The 23,787-nt window shown below is 50.3% G+C and overlaps 1 protein-coding gene across 1 annotated transcript; it reads right to left on the bottom strand.

Annotated features, from left to right (window-relative positions):
* Positions 1-5,712: 5,712 nt before the first annotated feature.
* GDF6 (growth differentiation factor 6) lies at positions 5,713-16,506 on the bottom strand. The gene is made up of 2 exons (XM_050325911.1): positions 16,170-16,506; positions 5,713-6,607 (listed from the first exon to the last, which is right to left on the bottom strand). Exons 1-2 carry the CDS (start codon positions 16,504-16,506, stop codon positions 5,745-5,747), a joined length of 1,200 nt encoding a protein of 399 aa, XP_050181868.1. The 3' UTR covers positions 5,713-5,744.
* Between the last annotated feature and the right edge of the window lie 7,281 nt (positions 16,507-23,787).

Genomic DNA, 23,787 nt, shown 5'->3' with positions numbered 1-23,787 from the left:
CAGATAACCAACCAACTCCTGAGTCAGCCTCCTGATTTTCTCCAATGCTGTACTCCTTGCCAGCAGGATAGCTTCCTACAGGATCTTTAACTAAGGACTTCTTCCAAACTGCCAGTTATTATGAGTCTTTCTCTTTTTGGCTCCTCCTCTCAGGAATTTTCCTATCAATTGCCCAAAGTGAGGAAATCTGCCATACAGGAGTCATTTGGTCTTGCTTTCCTCCTCTCAAGCCTCCTTTTCCACAGACACATGAGCTCAAATTGCCTTCTAGTAAGCTTCTCTTTCATATCTATCATAGCTTATCTGGCTATGTCTCCTGCAACTGCCTTCACTCTTTGAAACAAAAGGTTGTCCCAACACATTCCAAAAACTTGAGGAACTTTTTGTGCTGTGCTGTTGGGGTTTGTGTTGTTTTTTTTTTTTTCTTACAGCAGATAACCTGGTTAGACAAAGTCCTTGATTACCATTACCTCATATCCTCAGGACACTCCCAGTAGCTGCTCAAAAAAATGTGACATCAACCTCCTCTTCATTCAGTAATCTTTAGTACTAGAGTTTTACTGTTCCTGTTTTGTCTCTGACCATTCTGTCTCTCTCCTCTCTCTGGCCTTCTACACACTCCTAATATACCAAATACTCTTCCCTTTTTACTGCCTGTCCCTCCTATACAAATTATGCTCTCTCTGCTAATATTGAAGTGCCACGATTTATTTCACTGAGCCTGTGTGATGCTGATTAAACTGTAGTCTTTGTTGTGTCCCAAGACTTCTAGTTCTTCCTGTTTATTCTCCATACTCACAGCATTACAGTAAAGGCATCTCAGATGTCTGGCAGTTTGCCCTTACATTACCCCTTTTGTTGTTCTCTGACCTTTCTGCAATTTCCCACTTCCACTGTAGCAAGGAGTTGTAAACCAGACCTCCACTTTTCTTACTCACCTGAGGTCTTTCCTGCCCACCCAGTCAAAAACTTCTGTCTTAGGAGCCTTACCACTCATTTTTCTCTAGTAATACAATTCTCACTTTCTGGAAAACAATGTTTTTCACTGATTAAGCAATGCTCCGTAGGATGGAGATTCTCCTAAGGGTCTTCCTAAAAAGTGGTGGAGAAAGTTGTTAGTAAGAAAGTGGTCTTATGGGATAAAGGTCCACAGTCTAATTTCAGACTTCTCAGTTCCAGAGAGAGGGTTGACAGCCCTCATAGTTTAAACAAATACTAGTTTTGTTAAAATGCTAGGACATGGGCACATATAAAGTCCTATACTCTGCATCAGGCGGATGTGGTGCAAAATCAGCTCTGTTTAAAACCTTGGGAGAACTCTTTCTAATTCCCAGCAGTATAATACACTAAATAATAATGTATATTAACTAAGACATTGATACTTTTCAAGGCTGCAGTTATCAAGGAATACGCTAATGATGAGTGTAGCGGGGACAAGATGTTGATTCTTCTCCCTCACAATTATGAACAGCTGGAACATCCTCAGTTTACAAGGGGGCTGACACTGCAAAGGAACAAGAACAAATGTTTGGAAATCTAATCACATAATATAGCTGAATGCTGACAAGAGGACCCTGCTCCAGGGGAGTATACTCCTTTATAGCATATGGCTGCTGAGAGAACAAGTTACATACTACAGAAATCTGCTGTCCTGCTGCCCAACCTCTGAATGATTGACAATGGGGAAGTTTAGTCACTCGACTTCCTCAAAGCTTCAGATGTGCTTCTGAAGCAAAGATTAAGAGGTCAAGAAGGAAATGTTTCATACAATGCCATCAACTCTGACCCTCAACTAACATTTGAGGTTAAACATTGAGATGTTAAAAGTAAATGTACTTATTTTATAATTTCAGCGAACAGAACCACCTCTCATCTACGTGGAGATAACAAGGAGGAAGACTAGGTCAGTTCTTCATGGGGAGTTTCCAAATTTTTACCCACATATTTTTAAAAATGCATCCCTCCCACAAACAAATGTGAGAGGGAGTCTATGGTCCAAAAAGGAGATGTACTTACAAAGTAAGGGCTTAAGTCTCACGCTGTATTTTTCATTCATGTACTCAGAATTTGTTCCAATGCATATCTGTACTTCAAAGATGAGTCAGTGGTTTTCTTGTGCTTGAGCATCACAGCCAGTGTGATGGATGAATCATGTAAAGTCTGCTGATATGTATCGCACCATCAGCCAGACCAACTTCAGCTGTCTTCTGTCCATCGGTGTCTACTCCCACTATTTTATAGATTCTGCTCCCTCTTCTGGCCAGCAACATAATAAAAGAAATAATTTCCCCTTTTTAAATATGATTTTGAGCATGGGGAGTTGAGAAATGCAAAAGAAACTTTGTATTACTTTGGCAGGACAAAGAGATCTGAGCTGTGCATCCACTGCATTTCCATATTAGGATTTCTCTGTAACAAAGGCTTGCAGTATTTGTGGTAAAAGCTGAAAAAATAATTACTGGTATTTTTTGTTCAATGTACTGGCTATCTCTTTGGGGGAGGTAGAGAGAGGAAGGGAGGTACAAGGAAGGAAAACCATTGATCAATTTTTCTGTATCTTTTCACTTCTCCCCCTCAGCACCATATTGCTCCTTTTCAGATTTGTCCAAAAGGATACCGCAGACCTAAAAATGGGAGTGAGGAGAGATCCCATCTTTAGGAATAGCAGACTTGTCAAAATGGGTTCAGATAATGTTATATTACCTATAGCATAAAGAGCACACGCTCAAAAAGGCCAGAGTTTTCTCTCTTTCAGTAAGTAAAATCTAAAAGGTGTGCATCCAAAGCAGATCTGCAGTTTCTAACTATTCTTGCCTTTTTGCAGGTTCTTTCACTTCCCTTGGAGGTTACCAAGCAGAGACATTTGAGAGAAAGGGCTTTCAAACCTTTTCTAGCCATTAAAGATGTCACCAAAAATTTAGCTAATGTAGAAGGTACAAACTGCACTACGCTGCACATCCTAGACAGCAAAATATTGCTCCTTTGATGACTTCTTCTAATGGGAGATTTCTGAGGCCTCCCACAATTGAACTTTGTCTGATGAAGCTCCCCAAAGCCACGTCTTAGGTGGATAAGCAGACTTTCAACAGAAGCAATATTGGGTTTTACATGGAAAGGAAACTGCACTGAAAATCTCAGTGTATGGTTTTAGCCAAAGCATTTTCTGTATATACAATAATTCATTTGCTCAACAGACAGCAAAATAAAGAGATTATTCATTCAGCCTTCTCTAGTTGAGAATTTTGTAACATTTCAGATTTTTACATTATGCTCATTTCAAATGGACAATGTCTTACATATTTTGATCACCTTTCCTCAGACAGTATATATGCAGCCTGTTGGGCTTGAGCCACAGCAAAAGACTGAACCAGTGTGATCAGAATGGCAACCAAAGTTTGCAGTGAACCTGGCTTTAAAACTAAAGCTCTTTTTAAAGCTGCAATTTTCCAAATCTACTACTAGTCACTACTAAGTATTAGAAAGCAATATTCCTCTGGCAGTTGTACCAGCTTTAAGCCTAGAGTCTCCTATAGGTCTCTTAGCTGCTGCTATTCAAACACTTGGGCCCGATTCTGCACTCCTTTGTTCAAGCACCAATCTGAGGGAGTGAAAACTGGTCAGAGAAAACATGTGGGATCAGATCGTGAGATATGGTAAAAAAAATTCCACTTTCCATGAAAGGAACCTTGTTTTCAAACACGTTCCACAAGGTGAGCAGCTCTTCCAGTCCTTCTGCATGTAAGATGAGGGGTTTATTTTTTTTTCCCTGAGAATGGGGCTCACAGCCCCCACACTGCCTGCACCACCTTCTCCGCACGCATCACTGAGAGAGGAGGGAAACCCTTCTCTTACTGAAACAGCTACTCATTGAATAGTTCTTCATTATCTAAGAGATAGCCACAAAATATTTAATAAATATATTACCCATTGCATCAAAATAAATATAATTTATAAAACATTCATTGTCTTTTGCTCATCATCATCATACAGTGTATATTAATGTCCCCAATACAGATGAGATTTACAAAACGTTTGCCTGAATTTTTCCCCTTAATGCATTCTCCCACTTACAATAATCATTGCATAAAATGCATGAAAACATAATGCAGCTTTATGCCACTGGCATATACGAAAGACAAAACTAAAGATGTTGTGAATACAAAAAGTCTTCAGACAGGAGGAATGGCTTTAGGTGCGTCTTCAAGTGGCATTTGCTCCAATTCAACTGTGCAGCATTTTAGAATTAGAGGCAAATGTTTACTTGAGAACTCAGAATTACTTAATCAAATAATAAAACATATAAAAAGCAAGCTGACTTTTTGGAAAAAAAAAAGTTTAATAATACAATAAGTTGTAGTATCGTCCAGTAAAGGTGTATTGTAAAAATGGTCTGAATATTAATTTACCTCAGATAACTTTAGAGTTGTAAATACTTGCATTATAGTGAGGTAGACAGTAAAAAAAAAATCTTTTCTCCATTATTAGCACAGAATTTAAATCTTGTAATAATATCCTAAGGAAATGATAATGTTAAGTAAGGATGAAATATTTGATTAATGTTTAATTCTGTACAACTCAAATATAAACTTTTAAAAATATTAGGAATTATAACATTTCGAGTGCATATCATGTTTTGTACATTAAAAAAGAAATGCATGTTGTTCATCTCCATTTTGCACTTTTCAGTCTGTTTAAATAAACAAATATTTACAACTTTTATATGAACAACAGTGCATCCAAAGCAAAATGTGCATTTTAAATTAATGCTCCTCGTCGAGTCTTTTTATCAGCGTTTTATATTATTATTCTATTCTCTTTTTAATTTTTTCCACGAGTTTGTAGCTCTGCAAAACCAGATAAGCCAACAATTCTAGAAATCAGTGGGGAAAAGCCTGAAACTATGAACATAATAGTTACATTAAGAAAGGGCTAGGCATACTTCGAAGTGCACTTCCCTCAGGTGAAGCCACAGCTGACACCAAGGGTGGGAAAGAAACAGAAATCTTACACAGCACGTCTTTTCCAGCACAACATTTTCGTATAATACTGCTCCAAGTTGCGAAAGCTGCCGAGCCAGAACTACCCAGAGACCTGGCAATGGCATCCTTGCACTGTTCATGAGATCTGAAGGAGTTTTCTTTCCAATCCACCCCGGTTGTCCTTTCTGTAACACTTCGTTCTTCTTTGCCGTCTTAAAATGAAACCTAGCTGGTAATTACAATCTTAAGCAATTTTTTTTTTCTCCTTTTCTCTTTCCTTTTTTTTCCCCCTTTGGGTGGTGGGGGCCGTAGGCTATTTCTGGCTGGTAAGCTTGCAGGAATGTGAAAGAGAGAGGGCAGAAATGAAACAGCTCTCTTCAGAGCAACTTCAGAGAGAGGGATCAGTCCGCTCCCTCTCCCTCCCCCGACTCTTTTTGTACTTGGTAAATTGCCTTCACCTTTAGAGGGAGGAGGGTAGATCGCCAGATAAAGCCCGGGGGGAGGAGACGGCAGCGGGGAAGGGACCGGGCGGGGGCCTCGCCGCCTGCCCGGCCCGCACGCCCTTCCCCGCCGCCACCGCGGGCACCGCCGCGGACACCGGCACCGGGCACCGCCGCGGACACCGGCACCGGGCACCGCCCGCCCTCGGCCGGTCCCTCCGCCCCAGCCGCGCTCAGGCGGGCGCGGGGCGGGGGCCCCGCTCGCCGCTGCCAGCGCTCCTCCGCCAGACGCAGACCCGGCTGCCGCCGAGGGCCGTCTCGCCCGCTACCTGCAGCCGCAGGACTCCACCACCATGTCCTCGTACTGCTTGTACACCACGTTGTTGCCGGCGTCGATGTAGAGTATGCTGATGGGAGTCAGTTTGGTGGGGACACAGCAGCTGGGCGGAGTGGAGCCGGGGTCCATGGAGTTCATGAGGGTCTGGATGATGGCATGGTTTGTGGGCTCCAGGTGGGAGCGCAGCGGGAAGTCGCAGACCCCCTCGCAGTGGTGGGCCTCGTACTCCAGTGGGGCGATGATCCAGTCGTCCCAGCCCAGCTCCTTGAAGTTGACGTGCAGCGGCTTCTTACTGCAGCGCAGGCGGGACTTCTTGCCGTGCCGCTTGCCGTGCCGGCTGGCGAAGGCGGCGCGGCGCTGGCGCCGGGGCGGCGGGCGGCGAGCGGCGGGCGGCGGCGGAGCGCCCAGCTCGGCGCGCAGCTCCCCGAGGAGGCTCCGCCGCCGGGCGCGGGTGAAGACCACCAGCAGCGCCCGCTCCTGCGGCGGCCGTGGTCGCCGCCCGAAGCCCAGGCCTCGTAGGTCCAGCCAGCGCCGCGGCCCGCGGTCCGCAGAGGCCCGCAGTTCCAGGCACAGCCGCTTCCAGGGCCGCTGATCCCGCAGGCCCTGCCGCACGTCGAACACCTCCCAGCCGGCGTCCGAGGCCGCCCGCGGGTCCAGAGCGCGGGAGTCCAGGGGCCGCGGCGAGAGGCAGGCGGAGAGCTGCACATGCAGCGGGGCGGCGGGCGGCGGGCGGCCGCGGGGGGCCCGGCGGAACAGGCGCAGCTCGGCCCCCACGAGCTCCTCCGTCTCCGAGAGGGTCGACACATCAAACACATACTGCTGCCGCCTCAAGGGAGCGGGCGAGAGATCGTCTGCGAGATAAAAATAATTACAGTCAGTTGCGCTCGGGGGGGATCTTCCGCGAGGTCTCCCAGACGGAGAAGGGCGCCCACCATCGCTGGCGTGCCCGGCCGAGACCGCTCCTGCCTGCCTCACCCCCGCCCCCCAGCCGGACCGGGACCAGGGGAGGGCGGGGAGAGGAAGAAAAGGAGAAGCAATAGGGAAGGACCCGCACCAGACAGCTCTCCGACAGCAGAGGTACACCCTGCTCCACGCACATCCGCTGCCTATCAGTCCCGCCAGCAATGTGAGACTGGAAACATTTGTGTGCCCACGTGCATTATGCAGATAGATAGATAGATAGATAGATAGATAGATAGATAGATAGAGAGATAGATAGATAGATAGATAGATAGATAGATAGATAGATAGATAGATAGATAGATAGATAGATAGATAGATAGATTCTCCTCTAAGAGAAAAACCTGGACTTCTTTTTTGACACATCGATGTACAAAGTGCAGCGCAGAAAGCAAACCAGATTCCCTTGAGCTGCTTTCCAATAAAATGTTTACAACCCAGCAAATACAAAAATTCCCAAAGCCCCTGTGTTTCCCCAGAAGCTAGTAAACCTTGTGTAGATTTCTATAGTAAAAATGTCACTGGAGCCTCTGTTCAGCAGCCCCTCGCCAGTTTTCCAAACTCAGCCCGCTCCAGGCATAAAAACAGATACTGAAGAAATATACACCCGCCTGTTATTTATCGATATCAAAGGTCATTGTGATTCCTAATCAGTGTGTTTCACAACCTCGGCTCTACCTGACAGGTCTGGGGGAACCTCTTGGGGGGCATGAGGGACAAGGGGATGATTTACGCAAGCCAACATCTTCAAACGCGCCAGGACGGTGTAAAAATCAATCCGGATTAACGTGCAGTTAATCAGTGCGGATTAGCATACTCGACAGTCGCCCTGCGTCGCTGCGCGTTCCTCTAGACGTCGGCAAGGAGATGGAGCGTGGAGTGCAGCAGGGACAGCGGGAATTGCTGGGAAAAAGACTTGCCCCGCGCCAGGCCACAGGACCCTCTGGCGGAGCCTGCCTGCCTGCCGAACGCGTCCCCCCCGCCCCGCGGGGACCCGCCGTGGGCGGCCCTGCCGCCCGCCCGGCGCCGCGCACCCACGCGGCATACCAGGATCCATTCAGGAGCTGGGCACTCGCCAGGCCCCGCACACCTGCCCTGCCCCGGAGCCAGGCGGCCGGAGCACGCCTGCCGCCCTGCGCGGCACGGGGGTGGTCAGCGGGAGATGGAGTTCGCGGACCGGAGCCTCCCCGCCTCCACGGGGCTTGCGCGCCGGCGGGAGAGGTGGGGAGATCGCTCAGGCCCTTCAAGCATCCCGGGGAATTTGAATCCAGGCCTTCCGCATCCCTGTCGCCGCCTCCCCCTTCAGGCTTAGCTGTTTCCTACCAGCGGGGCTGCTCCTTACGCAGCGAGGGGCGAGAGGCCGCCCGGCCGGCCGCGCATCCCGCTCGGGGGGAGGGCGGGAGGAGACTGCAGAAAACACGGAAAGAGTCCGAAAAATGTCGTCACAGTCCGGGTGACGACAACAGCTGCTCTATCGAACTGCTGAACATACAAGTGAAATCCATGGGGAGCTGCCTAGAACTGCTGGACAGTTTCGTCAGCGCTGCAAGTACGGAGCAGGATTTGGTCCATTGTGGATTTGAGGTGGCAAGGGGGGAATAGTTCCCCCCTTCACAGGCTTGGGCCATCGGGGCCGGGGGTTAAGGTGCACTTGGGTTGCGGCAGGAGGGTCAGCAGCTCAGATCTCTGGGACCATTGCCCCTTCTTTCAAGGGGGTCCTTTGCAGGACTGGGGGCTTCAGACAGAACGGGATGTGCAACCCTCGGGTAAGAAAGCGCAGGTTCTCTTCCTGCTTCTCCTCCTTGTTGACTTGCTTTCTGCGTCCAGCATCTGTCAGATGCCCGTACATTCGACAGGGCACAGAAGGATCTCTTGGCCCTGCCGAACTGCCTCAGACCTTCCTTCATGAGCTCTAGCGACCGTTGAGGAAACCAGAACAGAGACTTCCCCTGCCCCTAACCCTGTTTTTGCGGTGTAGGCAGAGCCGGGCCTGGGCATAGATCTGCTTTTAATTGCTCTTTTTGCTTAGGGAATGGAAAGGGGAATGTCACGCTTGGTTTCAAGGGAGATGCTCGCTCTCTTCGGTACTCATTACGATGGGGTGGAGGTGAGGAGAGTGCTGCCTGCAGCCCGCTGTCCCTCCGGACACTCCCCTCTCCTACTCTTGGCCGGTGTCACGGTCCTGGGGTCCCCCGCATTCCTGCCGGGGCGCAGGAGCAGAGCAGCACTGCCCGGCAGACCGAGGTTTCAGGAAAAGGGCGGCCCTTTCCCGGGGATGGGGGACACGGAGGTGACAGCGCCCAGCCCGTCCCCTTCCCAAGGAACCTCATGCAGGTGACCGGCCACGGTGCGGGGAATCGTCCCATTGGGGGGGTGACACCCAAGCATGCGGGTTAGACCAGAGGGAAGTGTGGAGAGGGTGAATTCCCCACGTGTCCTCGATGCTCAAAACGGGTTTTAAAGGGTCTGCAGACCCCTGTCATACGGCGGTGCTAGGGGGAAGCCAGCTCTGGCACTGAGGGTGTCAAAACGCTTGCTGAGGGTGTGCACTCCCCAGCAGCATCCTTTGAAACTCCAGTTTGGCACGGGTTGAAGGCGTTGCAGGGCGGCTCCGGCTGGCTCGGTGGCATGGCACGCTGGGGACACGGCCGAATAGCAGAGAAATGTGCCCCCGGTCAAGCGGGTTTCGGCAGCAACGACTCTGCTAGCAAAGTCCCACTGGCTTATGCAGCTGCCGGCTCCTGCGCCTCTCTCCGAAAGGGGCAGGGCTGCCGGTTATTTCAAATGAGCAGCTTTGAATCCGATCAGATAAACGCTATTTATTCACTCTTGTAACCTAATAATTCCAGATGAATACATAATCCTAAACCAGTACTGGCTCGCTCCCAGCGCAGTCAAGAGGGTGGGAAAAGCAACGGAGGGCGGGGAGGGAAAGCGCGACCTCCGGAGCCTCCACAAAACCGGGAGAGACGGCTCTAGGTTGGGACCTTTTGTTCCAGAGAAGATGCCGTCTTCTCAGCACACAAAGAGCGGCAGTAGAGACGGCGTGGCTGTCCCTCTTTCTCCCTGTGAGGAGTGCACACGGATCGGGGCTGGTTTCCTTCCCTTTCCTTTCCTTCTTCAGTTTTCCTTTAAACCCAAGGAGCGGCTGGGGTGTAATCCGGGGTTTCTAACAGTCAGATCGAGATCTGCCTTTTTCTTAGGCCAGTTGAGGCTATCATTAGCGCTATTCCAGTTACCGAAATACTTGGTGAGAACAGGAAAGTCATCTCACGTCCAGCTGGGCTGGGGAAAGCCACACTGCAGAAAATGCACCAGAGAGGCGTGTTTATATTTGTAACGTTAATGTAGATGAATGTTAGTTCCGCAGTACTTAATAGTTCTATTTCGACTCTCCGTAGTTTATTTTTTTCGGGCGAAAATAAAATATTGGGAGCGGGAAGGAGGCTCAGAACGAGGGACTAGGTCCATCTGGAATTTAAGGATGTATCAGTGAAGGGGGAAGAGAGCAGCCCTATACCGCTCTGCCCTTCCCGAAGCGCCCAGGCAGCGGCATGCCCGGTGCTCCCGCGGGCGGACCGGGCCGGGCCGGGCCGGGCCAGGGGGGCTGCGCCGGTTCCCCGCCCGCCTTCTCCCACGCTTTTCTCCTCGGTGCGGTGGCTGCGGTTTTAGCATCTCCAAGGTTAAATGAATTGCTGGGTTGGGACGTTTCCCTCAGCTCCCTGCGTGAAGCCGCTCTCGCTTCCTGGGTCGCTTTCTCGCCGCAGCCTGGGCTTTGAGGCGAGACGGGGGTGAGCGAAGGCTACACAGTTTTCCTTTTCATGGAAGATCAGGTACTGGGCTCCCAGCCAATTCATCAGGGCTCAGATCTTAACTTTACATCACTGCAAATTATACCCAAACCACATTCAAGAAGAATTTTCCCATTCCCAAATTCTCTTTCAAGCCATATTTAAACTCGCAAACTAAAAGCACATTTGCAGTTTAAAGACACTTTGCAGGCACTCACACAACAATAATGTGGAAATTAAAACATAAATTGTCCCTAATTGCGAAGGTCTGCCCACACATTGTCTGCAGAGTCGCAAGGCTGACAGGTATTTCTTTCGGAGCATTACACAAGCTGTGGAAACAAGGGGCTGACACTCCATGTGTGGTATTTCTCCGGGTTTCAATTCCGCATCTCCCAGCGCCTGTCTCGCCGTGGTTTTTTATTACACCGAGTGATTAGATTTAAATGTATCGTTCCCTTCGCTATCAAGTAACCGAGAAAGACCACACCTTCCTCGGACGAATTCCCAATCCTGCCAAAACCCCAGCTCGCTGATGGAGGGCTGTTTCCTTTTGTATTGTTTGGTTTTTGTTTTTGTTTTTTTTCGTTTATTCTCCTCGGAGCGAGGAGGCACCTGGCTGTGATGTGATGTACCTTTGATCACCGCTGTACCGTACCTGCTCCGGGAAGGCTGCCTGCCCTCGCCCCGCTGCCCCGCTCGTTGCCGCCTCTCCGCTTCCCACGAGAAACGCTCGACCCTCAGGTGCAGAGGGACCGTCGCAACACCCGCGGGACATCCCGCAGGGCTCCAGCCCTCTCGGCTGTTGGCACGGTCCCACGAGATCCGCTGAGGCGGCTGGGGGGGGGGTCTACCTGCTGTAGACCTTAAGCGAGTGCCCTTCCCTTTCCCCGTTTGCAGTCGTTACGCTACCCGAAATATTTCGATGGAGGAGAAATAATTCCTCCGACATTATTCGGGTTGAGAAAATTGGACTAAATATTCCCAGCGCTCGGAGCTAAGAAATGGAGCTTTGGAGGGTATTTCTGAGCGATATATGTGGAAGTGCTGGGATACAGCAACAGATGATACAGATCTGGCTACAACTAGCAAGGACTGAAACATCCCCTTTCGCTCATAAATCAGACTTCAGGCACTGGAGGACTCGCAAACTCAGTTCCAGCCTGCCCCGAAATCGCAAGGAAAGGAGGATTTCTACGGTTTGGGGTTTTTTTCTACTACGAAGCGAGGAGGTAAATGAGGAGAGCGAGGCGCCCCGCTGCCGTGCCCAGCGCCGGGTGACCTCGGGCTGCGTCGGTTTTTCTCCCCGCGGGCCGCTCGCCTCCCGGCTGTGGCCAGCCCAGCTGCGGCACGGCACCTCCCCGCGGGCGGCGGAAACTACACAGCTCCGAGGCGGAGAGCTCGACTTCCCTCCCAATCCTTCCCCCCCCCCCCAAAAAAAAAAAAAAAATCAAACGCAGCGCCTCAGCAAGTTCCACAGGAGGGTTGCTGGATTTAAAAAATATTAAAAAAAAAAAATCCAGACCGGGTCCGAAATGAGCCACCGGAATGGTCCGATAGGCGTTAACTATTCGTTTCCGTTAGCAGAGCGGCTCCGCGGCCGCGCACCGCCCCGCCGAGCTACCTGAGCCGCCGGGCTCCCGGGGCCCGTGTGCGCTGCTCCCCCGCACCGCCCTGCCCGTCCCGCGGCGCTGCCTGCGCGAGCCCCCGCGCCTTCGCAAGGGACAACAATCAAACGAAAGGTAAATAAAAAAATACCCCCCGCCGACAGCCCAAATTTTCACCGGGAAGAGGCGAGCGGTGCCCCCGCGGCTGCCGAGGGGATGCAGCGCTCCTCTCCCTCCCGCAGCTCCCTCCGCAGCTGCTGCAGCGCGGTGGGTAAAACACCGACCCCTGGAACACCCCTCCGGCGCAGGCAGCGCGGAGTCGCCGCCGGCTCCGCGGACGCCGAGGCCGGGCCGGGCCGGGCCGGGCCGCCCGCTCCTTCCCCGAGCGCACGGCGGGGATGAGGAGCGGCTGCCGTGCTCCGGCCGTCTGGTCTGCATTAGTGTTTTTATAAGGGTCTCAAACAAATCGAATACAAGGTCACCAAATAATTAACAGTTGTGAATTCCCTCCTTCCCCATTAAAATACTTCCCTGCTTATTTTTCATTTTCCTTCTGCCAACGACAACATTGCCTGGGCAAAGGCGCTGCAGAGATTACACTACATTGTAGCTTTCCGTCCACCCAGAAACCCGCTGTTTTGCATGACTATGTTGCTCTAGATGAACTTCCAGTAGGATTTACACTCTTTTCTTCTGCCACATGCACAGCCGAGCCGTTTCCAGTTTCTCTGCACACTGGATCCCCCTTTTGTCCTGCCCCTCTACTTACCCCCCTCCCGACCCTCCTAGCAAGAGCAAAATAACGATGGTCGGACCCCTGCCCATCCAAATCAGCTGCCCTCCCAACTGGAACGCGAAACTGTACAAAGAAAACGAGGAGGGAAGAAGGAGACGATCTCGACCTATTTCGACTTCCCCGTCCCTTAGGCGCGGAGAGCAACATTTCATATGCGGGAGCTGGGATGCGGTCCCGTGGCTGCGGGCAGCTCTGCAGACACAAAAGGGAGAGGCGAGGGGCACCCGCGGCAGCCGGCCCTTGTGGCACTCCTTCCCACGGGAGATCCCTTCGAAAATCGCGCTCCCTCGCACCCCAGCCATTTCCTTTTTGTTTTCGGTTTGTTCCGAGTCGTGTCGGGTTTCTTGCTAGCCGTGGAATTGCTTGTTTATAGATCCCTTCTCCAGCTCCCTCCCGCTCTCTTTTTTTTTTTTCCCCCTGCCTGGTGGAGTCCTTGCAGCTCCTAATTGTCCTGCCTTACTGTGGAGCTCCAGTGCTGGGGGTCCTGAGGCCAGTGAGAGCACCATCTGCGTTTTAATGAGTTACTTCATGTGCCAACAGTAATTTTCCTACATTCAGCTAGGTCCTGTCTGATCTTGCGACCGTAACAAGGGGGAGCGAGTGGGGGGCGGGAGGGGGTGGAGAGGGGAGAATCGCAAACTGTTTCCCCCCTTTCAGCACTCTCTTTTTACAGATGGGGAAAAAACCCTATATATATATTACACAGTAGTGCGGCTTCACTCCTTCTCGAGCTACCCTGAAAACGATCTTATTAGCTTCAAGAGGGAAGGGAAGAAACAAGAGGCGAAGGGAAGTATTTGTCAATGTCCACACCGAAGCCCCGGAGTATGGTGGGATGGGCGGGCTCGGGACTGCTGCGGCCGAGCTGCTTGTCCCTCTGGACCCTCTCACGGACACGCAGGCACAGCAGCCCACGTCGTAAGGGAAGGGTATTTCTCGGCAGAACTAAAAGTTGTCTCACGCTCCTCTCCGGGCTGCTGTTCCCCCTAAATGCTGCCATGAAGGATGGCGTGCGGCAGGTGGGACAGCCACCGTCCTCTTCCTCCTGGAGCTTAGGTAAAGAGCAGCTCATCTAATTGTGTCCATTTGGGTGGCTATATTGTCTGCAAATGAATTGACAGAAACTCTGCTCCCCTTCCCCATTTTCCCTGAGCAAAGACTGTTCACCATCAGCACAACTCCAGCTCGCCAATTAACTGGGCTAGGAGCCCACGGGGAGGTGGGCAGTAAAATAGCTACCACTTCAGAGGAACGGAAGCTCTCTTGAAGTTTTTTGGTGATGTGCCATTGGCTGGTCCGCTTCATTATGGGAGACTAGACAATATTTGATATGTTATGACATGAACACTCAATTAGATCACTGAGTTGAAATACTCCAATCAGTGGCTTGATGCTAAGCAACCCTCAGAAGGTCCAGCAGAAGGTCACAGCCTGTGACACATCAAATCAAAATCAATGGGGAAAAGTGAGGCTTTTCCTTAATCAAACCAGGACTTCTGTTAGCAAATCACTTCCCCCGGAGTAGAATCTCACATGCAGCGAGATGAGCTAAATTTGTTAAATTAACTGTCTTTCACCTGGTTATCAAGAATAAGATGATCTCGAGCGCGGCTTCATTTCCTGCGGCTCGCAGACTTAGCACCCCGTTTCCTCTCCGCCAGGAAGAGCGGGCCAGCTCCTTTCTGACGGCTGAATTTTCGAAACCGTATTTCTAGAAGGCGAATTCTCTCCCCCCCCCCCCTTTCAACAGCGACGAAGAAAACAACCTCCATAAGGCGAAGGCGGAAAGCAAAACCCGTGTCCCTTCTCCTCTCGGAAACGTCTGCGCTCTTCCGACCCTGAGGAGCACACACTGAGGGCGCTTGCACGCACGCTCCCGAGCCCGGAGGGGCTCGACGGGCACTGGGACGGGAGGCGAAGAGTCCCGCCGAGCTCCTTCGGCGGGAAAGAACCCCCCCGAGCCGGGGGTAGCGATGGGGCAAGGGGCTGAGCCTTGGGACCGTGGGCGGGGAGAGGCTTCCGGCTCGAGGAGGCGGAGAAGGGGGTCGGTTTGGGTTCGGTTCGGCTTGGGGGGCCATCGGCTCGTGTTGTTCCAGGGAGCTGTGCAGTTTTCCTGGCACTGCGTTTTGCCCTAAAACGGCTGGGAGGCGGGGGAAGGGCGGCGAGCTGCCCCGGCAGCGGCGGGACGGCGCTGCCAGCCGCCGGCAGGTACACGAGCGCCCCGGGGAGCGCGGACGGAGGGGAGGGTCTTCAGAGCTGGGAGAGGGGGAGGAACGAAAGCACAACCTTCATTAAGAACCTGTTAATTAGTCTGTTCGTAATGGCTCACAACCAGGGTAACAAAAAAAAAAAAAAAAAGAAAAAAAAGAGGGGGAAATGGAGGCATTTTTACAGAAGGGAAATTTTACTCTGGATCGACGAGAAACCTGCACTCGCTGCCCCGATACGAGTCCCGGCCAAAGCTGCAGGTCACGGAGGGGTCCCGGGAGCCCCGCGGCACCGATGCTGCCCGGGGAGAGCGGGGGCAAGGCGTGGGGCCCGGTTGGCCCCGGCGCCACGTCCGCTCCCTCCTCCGGGGAGGCAGCCGAAGGTCCGGGTGAGCGGCCCCGACTACCAGTCCGAGACCGGGGATGGGTGAGAACCAGCCCCGTACAAACCAGGCTCAAAGGGTGCGGCCCCGGAGCAGATGTCAAGTTCGGCCGCCCCCCACTGAGCCCCGCGGCCGCAAGCGGAGCCGGCCGATCCCAGCCCCAGCGCACTCGGATGGGGCCGGGGTTCTTCCAGGTAACCCCGATAACGCGACCCGAGGCGAGGGCAGCCTCAGGCAGCAGATGTTTGCCCTCGGTCAGTTTGAACTTTTTGCCGTGCAGCCGCGGCGATAAGAGAGACCCTTTCTCCGGCGGATGGAAAGAAACCAGAAGAGCAATACTAATTTCCTTTTTTTCAAGGCTTAATTTAAGCCCAAAGTGCGCCTGCAAAGCTGGGACGTGTTTCCCACCACCTCGTGACGATTCGAGAGGAACACGCGTGTTTCTCACAAGCAGTGCTTAGTGCTGCCACGGCGCCTTTTGCTTTAAAATAAAACAACGCGTCCCCCAATTTACCGAAAAATCTGCACTTTTCTGCAATACCGGGGCGGAAAACAGCACCGGTGACCGCTGCAGAGCGCTCCCCGACTCCCCCAGCACCAGGCCCCGCAAGAAGGGGCGCCCGCAGCCCCGGCGGGACGGCGAGGGACGTGGAGGGGGCCAGAACTTACCTCGTCCCCTGTCTACAAAACTAGAGATGGTGTTGGCGGACTTGGATGACTGAAAAAAGCTGGCGTTGATGCCCAGTTTCTCCGCGATGGAGTAAGTCCTGAACAGAGAAAGCATGTACTCATGGGGTTCCGCCCGTGGGAGCGCCCGGCCCATGGCGTGTCCCCCTTGCCGCGGGCGGTTCTCCCGTGGAGACCTCGGCACCCTGCGGCTGCGACCACCTTTGGAGGAGGCGGCGAGCTCCGAGGCGGCGGGGAGAGAAGCCGGGAGGCAGCAAGGTAAATCCCAGAGGAGACTGGCGAACAAGGCGGCGGAGAGTAGGGCCCGGCGTGCATTCATAGCGAGAGGCGGCGGCGGTGGGAAGGGAGAGGGAGGGCGGCCCGACGGGCGGCTCCGGCGGCCCACGGAGCGGCGCGGGGACTGCGCGACGGCGTGGCGCGGAGCGGGGACTGCACCCGGCCGGGCTCGGCCCGCAGCAGCCCGCCCCGCCCCGTGGGTACCGCCCCGCCGCGGACCGCCCTGTGGGGGCACCCAGCCCGCCCCCGCGGGGCGGTCCGCGGCGGGGCGGACACCCCTTGGTCGAGTGCTTGGGGGTCCCTATGCTCTCTCCTCACTGTGGACTCCACGCGGGAAGTGGACACGAGGGCTGTAGAGAGATGCTGCGCATCTTGCTGCCACCCCTCGGTTACTGATTCTCATAAACCCACCGATGGTTTCATCTGTTCAAGTGCCTCGCAGGTGCTTTTGGATGTGGGCAGACTCCTGCGATGTTAATGACTTTGAGGCTCTCTGTATTCCTGTGGCTGTGTGCTCAGGAACTTGGCATAAAGCACTGGTCTTTCAAGAAGGAGAATTTGGTGGAGTGTCTCACCTTGGGATGTGCCAGGGCCCATCTAGAGAGCAGTCTTGAGGCAGGCCCTGCCACCCATCAGGGAAGGAAGGAAAGCATAGGAAGTGCCAGAGACCATTCTCCTTGTCTCAAAATCGGCAAATCAGATGCCAAAGTGGGGACCAGTCCAAGAGAAGCACAGTGCCAGGCTGGGGCCTGGGAAAAGGCAGTGCTGGGGGGCACTACTGGGGCAGGAAGCACTGTCAAGATAATCAGGGCAGCCTGGGGCAGGCAGAAAGACTCCTCAAAACAGGGCACAGATTTGCCTTGTACTGGTCATGCAGAAGACAGCAGTGGAGCAGAAGTACAAGTATTCAAATATTCACCCACCGCTTTTCATTTGGCTTTTCAGGCATGCATCCTGCAGCATAAAACTGGTGTCAGCTCTCCAATGGTTTCACCCAAGCACCTATCCAGGGTTCAAAGCCATGGTAATACACTTGCATTACCCTGTCTGTCCTCACCACGTTTTACTTTCTCTTCACCTTCTCATCCTCCTTCCTGAACCATGGCACTGCTGCTGCAGACAGCCACAAAACACACTCCTCTGCTTCCCAGTGTGGCTTTTCTTTACCCTGTGCCAAGCTTCCCTCCTCTTCTCTCCTGATCTCCCATTGTCCAGTTCTTCCTACCTCTCCTATCTGCCCCAGCTCTGCCACTGGTGGATTATCCTTTCATTCCAGCAAGAGATCATGTGCATTTAGCTGTGAAAAGTTGGTCTGTAGTAAATAAAAGAAATCTGGCTTTCACCTCACATCGAATCTGAGATCTCCTCCATCAGGAGCTGTTCTTCATACGTTGGACATTCTTGTCTTTTTCTTCCTTGTTCTCATTTTCCACCAAGAGAGAGAGAGATTCATACCTGGACTTTTGGCCCCACTCCAAGTGCAACACAGCATCAGTGAGATCAGGCAGACCCTGACAGGGCATATGGAGCAGGTATATAGCTTGACAGGTCCCAACTTGCCTGTAGGGTCCTCAGTCCCACTGTTCTCCCCAGCTCCTAGGGAGAGATGCTGGGGGAGATGAAGAACGTGAGGGGAACATTCAAAGCAAATGAAGGACTCATGTTCCAAGTGACCCAGGCTGCATCTTTGCTAGGGAAAAAAAAATTCCGAGGCAGAAGGTCACACTCTGTCCTGCAACCCTCCATATGTGGCTTAGAGAGCTCCTTGGTGTGGTTTTGGCCCATGCCAACTAGTGCTTTCCCAGCCAGTACCCAGGCCTGTTACAAGTTATGGCTTGTGCCAGGTGCTGTCCCCAGATGGCCGTTTGGATGTGACCATGTAGATGTGGGACACATCATATAGCTGGGATTAGAGAATGGGGCCCATCATTGCCTTGGCTTCTTTTTAGTAGGATAGATGTACTGCGAGGTGCTGGCAGATGAAGAGACAGGGCTACAAAAGAGTATCACTGACAGTGCAGAAATGAGGCAAGTGTTTTGCAAAACCAATTCCCACATGATTTCATCCTGTTTTTTCACTCTCTTTTATTTGCTGTGCTTTCACTCCTCCAGCCTATATTCTGGCTTCACAGACACCCTCTTGACCCTCTCTTTTCATCAGCTCCTTTCTGTACTGGCACCTTCTGCTTTCGTCCTGTCCCTTTGGCTTCACTTTTCTGATGCCTCACTTTTGTTACTTATGCTCCCCTTTGCCACTTCTATCCTTTCTGTTCTGTACTTAGCATTTTTGTGATTTTTTCTAGCCATGATGCAGTTACTTCTGCAGCCTTATCATCACTTTTTTTTTGTTTCCTTCTGCCTCTTTTGTGCCCTATTCGCTTATTCCACACTCCTGTCAGCTATCTCCAATCAGCTGCCCAGCTCCAGTTTCTCCTCCATCAACTTCTGCCCAACCCTAGACCCCCAGGCTCTTTCTTTTCTCTCCTGCTGCATTTCATTGTCTTATTTTCCTTTTCTGATATTGTTTCCACTTCCCACATCCCCTCCTTGTGGTCCCCATTGCTACTGCTGCACGGCTGCCCTTTCCCACTCCCACCCTGCTGTTTTCCAGGGACCCCTCGTTGCTCCTGGAGTGTCTGTTCCCTTCCTGCCTTTGTCTCTCAGTTTGTCTCTCCTCTTCCCTCTTTGTTCTCGGCTTTTTCCTCCCTTGGCCTCCTCCTCTCCCAAGGGAAGATGGTTTCATACTAATGCAAAGCTGCAAGGATTGGGTGGTCTCAAGAGCAACTTCCATCAGCCTGATTTAATTTCTACCTGCTGTTTTTGCATGTTTTGATGCATTTCTCTAAAATTGACTTGGATGGCTGCTTTTCACTCTCACTTTTTTCTATCAGGGGCCTGACCTGAAGCCCTCTGCAGCCAATGGGGGCCTTTCCCCTTGCTCTGGTGACCTTTCAGGCAGGGTGGAGGCTGAGGGAGACAGACACCCTGTTGGTAGCACCCCCAGACAGCTTTGCTTACCAGATAGTAGTACACACACAGGTAATAGTAACAGTCATAAAGCAGGCAGCGTTGCTTTCTTGCCTGTTTCTCGCAGAGTTAGATTGATCAGGGTGTCCTCTTGCCATTTCAGAAGACAATGCCATTGTTCAATACAGCTAATTGCCAAGACAGTCACTTAAGGGAATGACAGCGCAGGGAACTGTGGAGATGCAGCAGTCGTGGCATCCTATGCAGCTACGCAGTCAGGTCACTGCAAGGGACTTGAATATATCAAACCATCTTAAGAAGTTCTAGTTTTGATTGTCACTGAGAAAAACTGCGTGGAATTGGACCTGGGAACTGCAGGCAGGAGTGGACACTTTGCGGGGCAGCATGAGAATGAATCGGCGCCTGTGGAACACTTGGGATCCTGCCTTCAGCGCTCAGCAAAGGGCGTAATAATGGCAGCAACAATAAAAAGAGTAAAATAATAACAGCCACCAGAAAAGAAGAATGGCATTTTTTGAAATTATTTTCTTTCCGGTTTTCTCAACAAAAAAAGCTGGCCAGATTTCAGTTTATAATTGCATCATAAATATTTTGTAACTATTTTTTTATTTCGAATATGTTTCTCCAAACTGAAGCAGTTTGGAGACTGCAAAAATTCAGTTTTAAAACCAGTTTAATTAATGTCCTTGCACTAGCACACACAGTTTTCACATATTTCACATTTTTTTTTCTTTTTGTGAATTTGTTATGCTGGGGAAAAGAAAAATTAATGTAGGTAAATTTGAAAGTCAGAAAGCAGTCCAAATCAAAGGTGACTTTTATTTTTTTTCCACCTGGAAGTTTAATGAAAATTTCCCTTGCTGTAACCATAACATGAGCAGTGATGTTGAAGAAGAGTGTCAGAGGTTAAAATCCATCCTTGCACGAGTGGTCAATCCAAGACCTAAGCATCACTTATTTCACCTCAGGTTTGTGGCCATTTGTAAGAATTACTGTGGTGCATAAGGGGCATCAGTACAGAGTCGATCAGTTTGTAGACAGTCTTTCTTAATATCTTTTTTTTTTTGCATCTAGGTTGTGGCTCGTTTTAATGTGAACTATCCATTGTAGGATTTTTATTTCTGTGAACCAAAGTCATTCTTTATTAGGATGACTAGAAAATATACCCACTCAAACTATGGACTTTTTCCCCCTTTACCACAAAAAGCTTCAAAAAGGCTGTGGTCACACCACATAATCACAGGGTAGTGATTCCTACCCACACAGCAGTTAGCACAACATTTTCTGAAATGCCTGTGTAGTCCATATGTGCTGGTTTTCAGCAAAACACCAGCCTTCACAAGCCTTGGATTTGAAAACAGGACTTGCCTTTCAAAGGCCCTGGTTCTGAAAGATTAAATTCCCACTGCTTTTAGCCTCAACATTTTTTAGCACCTCTGCTTCCTTGCTGCAGTGCTCCTGAAAAGGTTGGGTTTCAGTGCTTCATACTGGCAGGAATATTTATTTTCAGTAGGTATATTTTGACCCAGGTATTGTTTCCCCTCCTCCAGGTGGACTTTCCCTCATGGGTGACATGCCAGCTTCTCTCCCTGCCTCCCTGCTGTCCAGGCTACCCTGATCGTGGCTGAGAACATCTTCTGGGATGGAGTACCAAGCTTCCTTCTCTGCTGCCTGAACCATCACATTAGCCAAATATGTATTTTTTTTCCCTTTTTTTCTTAATATAGAAAAAACATAATTTTTTTTACTGAACATATTTATTTCATATTTATTTCAGCCTGCCCTATCTCCAGACTGTCAACACAAACCTCAAATATCTATGCAGACCAAGTTTTTTAACTGCCAAAACTATGGCGTGCAAACTAACAGGAGGCAAAGGAACATGGCCAAATAAATAGGGTTGCCTCAGGAGAGTCTGAACTAGCTCCCACATTGTGGTCCTCCAAAGAAAGTTCAGTTTCACTTTCCAAGCATCCCGTAAGGGATCTGCACCTCTCCCAGAGCCCCACAGCCCACAGGGCTCTTCCAGGCAAGTCCTCCGTGTTCCGGCTCAGTGGAGGCTTGTGCAGCCCCGCGGCATGAGGACAGGCTTTCCCATTTCTCTTCCTTTTGCTCCTGCTTTTCACAAGAAAAATCGTGAGAAGGAGCAGGGCTAACCCTATGCACCGCTGTTGCTTTTTACAGTGTTTTATTTTGCCACAAACCAGTGGCAACTTTGCTTCTCTGCAAGCTCTCTGCATTTTTGTCGCTGTCTTAGATTAGAACCATATTGTCGCTCACTCACAGTTAAAAACTTAATATATGGGCACAAAGAATGAAGCCACTCCTGCATTCTTGGTGCGTCAAAACATATCCTGACATCAGGGAAACAAACTGTGGCACATAGATCAGGGGAAAGGGAAGAGGTTTGCAAGAGTGGTTCTGCTTTCATTTGCTCTGATGTAGAAAATTAAAATGGTGTAGGAAATTGTTTTTCCTGTTTAGGATAGATTTGGGTCTGAAAAATTACTGCTAACTTTGTAAACATTAAAATAGACGCAATAAAGATGTGAAATTTCACACAGGGGATCTACAATGTTTGTATAATTATAAGCATATGGTTACTTTACATGAGGTCTCTGTTATACTTTTATTTACTAGTGCTTGGGGAAAACAGAGGTTCTCAAATTCAGTGTTTATTTACATGTGTAGGGAATGTCACAGTTCCCATTAACCTGTCATAATCTGTATTTCTGTCTTGGAGCTCCAGCTATATAAACCGAACCCCCACTCATAATATCATTTCTAATTTGTTCAGCTACACTGCTAAATCAGACAATTTCTGTCGTTTCTAAAGAGTGCATGTCTTGTTGCCGGTGGCGGGACGAGAACTGCTTACCACTTCAGTGCCTGCTCATTTCAGTTCTTACGGGTGTGAAAGCGAAAGGCTGTTGCTTCATTGCAGTTTTCTTTGTTCTCAGGAATTCAGTGGCACTTTAATTCGTTGTTTTCTTTTTAGTCTGACTTTCCACAATGCTACGAACCAGCCCCAGAGGATACTCAACATTTCTTCTTTGATATTCACAATTCCTAATTTTGTAGGACACAAAAGGAACTCAGATCCAGCAGGATTCAGCCCTGCATTTAGGGGCTGAAATACATTATTTGTTGTCTTTAATACTGAGTGATCATATGTCTAGGGTTGCTCTTTGCTTCAGTGAGTGCAAGGGGCTCTTATATGTATAGTAACTTCTGATCTTAGAAAAATGTGAAATGATTTGCAGACATTTCTTGCACTTTTTCGTTCCATGTAAGGATACTTATATTTTTGATAAGCTAGATTTAACTATGTGTTTGGGGTTTTTTGGGGTTGACTACCTCAGCTCAATCTTCCAGCTTTGGCTTCACTCAGGCTGTTGCTATTAAATGATGCTTGCTATCACGAATTATCACAACCACACATTCTGACTGGAGAGGGACAGGGACATACAGCAAATTCCCTTTTAAAGAAGATGAAGGAGTCTGTACAAAGTGTTGCGTCATCGCAGTCTGACCTAACAGCACAAAGAAATTTATTTGCATCCTTTTATTTTAAAATTCCTTTCTTGCTACTCTCTTTTTCCTCACTTCCCTCTTGTCACCATAGCACTGCCTGGCCACTTGTAGCACGATATCTGGGTTTTCTGACAGACCCTGAGATGACTTCAAGATGTCTCATTTACTGTTCTGTTACCAGTTCCAGAATGCAGAGAAGTAGCTTACCGGAGACCTTGACGATGTGTGTACCCATCTCATCCATACTCACACTACCTCAAGAGTGTCGCTGCATCTCTTCTTACTGTTGTTTCTGCCTCACTCCTTGTTTCAACTGCAAATACTTCAGGACAGGATCTGCTTCCCACCATACCACTGCTGTTTAATTTTTTTTTGGTAGGGAAAATTTAATTTTTCCTTACACTTATTCAGTTCAAAGCAATCCACCAGTGCCAGCTCTGCTGAGTCCACTGGGTGTTACTTACTGCCTTCCCAGCTATTTCCCATAAAGAGACCCTTTAGGAGCAGGAGAGTCATTGCATACAGACCCAAACCAGGGGCATGCCAATGGAGCAGCCTCTGGCAAATAAATCAAATTCCTGGGAATTACAAAATTTATGGTGACCTTAGCAATACTTTGGTGTTGGAAGGAGATGAGACGCAGCAGTCCTCAGGTGGGGGATGTTCCCTGGTCCATGGAGGTTATGCCTGAGGATGGTGGCAGGGGAAGGAGAGGCAGAGACTGAACTGTGTGATGGTGACAGCTCTCATGATAATTCCACCTTTTTCTCCTGTCTTCTCTTTTTTGTTTGGTTTACTGAGG

The sequence above is a fragment of the Myiozetetes cayanensis genome, unplaced genomic scaffold (assembly GCF_022539395.1).
Source record: "Myiozetetes cayanensis isolate MyiCay16 unplaced genomic scaffold, myiCay2020 scf1, whole genome shotgun sequence".
Taxonomy (NCBI): domain Eukaryota; kingdom Metazoa; phylum Chordata; class Aves; order Passeriformes; family Tyrannidae; genus Myiozetetes; species Myiozetetes cayanensis.
Note: the sequence above shows the minus strand (reverse complement) of the source record. Positions and strands in the feature narration are given on the sequence as shown.

What these genes read in the sequence shown, in the direction of transcription:
- GDF6 (XM_050325911.1), bottom strand. Translation starts at nt 16,506, where the DNA reads ATGAATGCACGCCGGGCCCTACTCTCCGCCGCCTTGTTCGCCAGTCTC. An exon ending in TTTTGTAGACAGGGGACGAG is followed by an intron (nt 6,608 to 16,169) that starts GTAAGTTCTGGC and finishes TTTATCTCGCAG; the next exon opens with ACGATCTCTCGCCCGCTCCC.